The 2,873-nt window shown below is 35.8% G+C and overlaps 1 protein-coding gene across 2 annotated transcripts in view; it reads left to right on the top strand.

Moving 5' to 3' along the window:
- Window positions 1-2,613, top strand: part of LOC109849152 (nudix hydrolase 10-like) — a 7,758-nt gene extending 5,145 nt beyond the window's left edge. The window contains exons 7-9 of one of the 2 annotated variants that reach the window (XM_020418969.1): window positions 4-38; window positions 142-250; window positions 2,087-2,613. In XM_020418969.1, coding sequence (XP_020274558.1) covers window positions 4-38; window positions 142-250; window positions 2,087-2,308 — 366 coding nt within the window. In that variant the 3' untranslated portion in view covers window positions 2,309-2,613. The remainder of the gene's footprint in view (window positions 1-3; window positions 39-141; window positions 251-2,086) is intronic. The other variant, XM_020418977.1, reaches the window with a different exon arrangement.

The following is a 2,873-nucleotide window of genomic DNA, read 5'->3' on the forward strand; positions in this document are numbered from 1 at the left end:
CAGATTGATGTGGAATTTGTGGAAGTGCTTGCATTCAGGTATATTCTTAGTTTAAACTCTTATTATTTGACTTGTAATTCTTTAACCTTAGTACTTTTTTATATTTGTCATGTACCAATCTGATGACAACAAAATTTATAGGCAAAGCCATATGTCATTTTTTGAGAAGTCCGATTTATTTTTTATATGCATGATGCGCCCTCTATCATCCGAAATTCGAAGGCAAGAATCAGAAATTGAGGCAGCCCAGGTACTTTTTCCAGAACATTGTTTTCCTTTTCTTATCTATCGGATGCATGAAATGCTTTTGTTAAAGTATAAAAGTGAAACCTTGAACCCTCATCACAGCTCCAGAGTTTTGGTGTATGGCAGGGTTCTTTGACATGGTTTTAGATCAACCTAGATTCAACTCTCACTGACCGCGAATTTAAAGCTGATTTACAAAAAAAAAATGAATCACTGTGCGAGTCCAGATTTCGGCCCACATAAAGAACACTCAGCCTGTAGGGTGTGATAGAGTATCAAAATACAACCCTCAGCCCTCATCACAACTTAAGAGATTTGGTGTAGTGGAAGGGTCCTTTGACAGCTTTAACTGCAAGGTCGGTCAATATCTGGTTATCGCTGAGGCATATGCAATTTGAGCTGTGAAACTCATACTAACTTGGCTTTGATATTTGCATGGGCTTCTTTCTTTGAAGAATTTTACTATAAAATCAAATATTTCGATTAGCCATAATGAATTGAAGACAGTGGAGAAAGAATAGATGATATATTGCAAGTAGTTGGTAGGCCAAATTAAGACATTTTGTGTTTAACTTCAGTACACTCAACTGTCCAAAGTCCTAGTATTGTGGCATAAACATTAGTTTCTGCCAGTGGTATATTTTATTATTCATTGAAATTATGTTTGTTCAGATAATCATTGATCAGTAGAAGTTGCCTTACATTGATAAAGGATTCTCTATCTCTACATATCAGTGCACATCTTGACTTTTTTGCACGATCTGACATCTTCAACCGTGGAATGTCATCACCCACATCAATCAGCATATATTGTTGAGGCGTTAGTTGCTAATTTTAGAAGGCAATTCATTCTAAAAGTAAAAAAAAAAGTGTTGCTGATTTTGAAGCTATTTCTTTCAGCCTTGAAACATCATCCAATTATTTGTGTGGCATAAGACAAAGTAGCCACAAACAGGGCATCCTAGTAGCAAAGGAGGTATACTTATTCAGAAAATGTAAAATACTCAAATTCACTAGACGAAGCTAGAGGCAAAGACAAAAAGCGTGTTTATTCATTCCTCATTTTCTTGTAGGTGAGGGGCATGGTCTTGGTCGGAGGGGGGGTTGGGACTTCTAACTGTTTTAGGAGAGTTCCATAAAATCTTTTGAGTCCTCAGTTTACTAAGAATTTGTGATAAAACATTCAAAAAGGTTTAGCAGTAGAAGGGGGGCACTTGACATGTTATACGATGAGACATTCCGTTCAGCATGTCATCCAGGGAAAATATACATGATGCTCTTGTTATTATGCTTCCTCTTTCCTTTCTGAAAATTTTATTTATCTAGGAAATAAATGCTAACTATGTCATAATCTAAACATAAGTTGTCTGATATTTCAGAGGAATATTAGCATGCTGCTTTCTGAGATAGTTACAAGTAAAGAACCCCTGTTGACCACAAAAGACCCCCATATAGGAAATGGAAATGTTAGCACAAAACACTAACAAACACAACATCAAGATAATTGTCTCTGTCTATGCTGGATTCAGTTTTAATATGCTTGAGCATCTTTCTTTCACAGATGAATGTAATGTTTATAAATTATCTCCTAATTTTTACTAATTTTTTGAATGACTTGGTTACTTATGCCTATTACCTGTGAGTTGTGGGCATGAAACGAAATGATCCCACCTCTATCCCAATCATCATGTGGAATTTTACATCAAAGGGAAGAAATATTTCTGCTTCCTTACAACAAGGTCTACTTGTACTCGTCATCTGCTTAGGATCTCAGCGGTTTACATTTTCCCCTACTCCTACAACACCAGAAGTTTAGCTGTTTAAATTTGTACTTATGCAGTGGATGTCAATTAAGGAAATGGCAGAACAACCTTTTGCACAGAAGCATGAGCTGCTGCGTTACATGATTAACGTTGGTTTGGCGAAGGCTGAGAAGTCTTACAATGGATTCTCACCACGGCGCATAAAATCATCGTTCTCCAACAGGCAAAGCTATCTGTATTTAAATGACAAGAGCCTGGACCAGCCATCTAGATCTGACGATTCATCTGAAGACAGCTAAGTTTCTTCACACATTAAACTTCTTTACAACATCGTATACGTTCTTTTTCACAAGGGAAAAATTTGCCAACTAGTTTTGTTGCTGTATATTACATGTGATGGATAATACAGGATTAAATTCGTTGAGATAGTATGTGAGAATTATTGTCAAAATCATGCCCGTGTAATATGACCCAAGTATACGTTTATTTAAGTTAGCTATTGACTCGTAGCTACTGTTTATTTCCACATATTTAAGTGACTGACCTCTTGTAATTTGAATAGAGAAATATTGTAGAAAAATCTTATCCATTTACAAACTTTAAATGCTCTTTCCACCAGATGATATGTCTTAATCGTTTATTATGTGCTATTTACTGGACAATAATAATTCATCGTGAGTAAAAATGAAATTTAGTTAATTTACGGAAAGTATTATGGTAGTTATATTGGAAATGAATAGCAACCATCTTAAGTACGAGTCACAGAGTCAGTTGCAAATTGAAGTATTGTGGTAATTCATGCACGTTCGAAATTTTGCTCGCCTTCTGAGCCGAACCATGTTAATCTTACCGAAGCAACAGTAA

Source organism: Asparagus officinalis, chromosome 1 (assembly GCF_001876935.1).
Source record: "Asparagus officinalis chromosome 1, Aspof.V1, whole genome shotgun sequence".
Taxonomy (NCBI): domain Eukaryota; kingdom Viridiplantae; phylum Streptophyta; class Magnoliopsida; order Asparagales; family Asparagaceae; genus Asparagus; species Asparagus officinalis.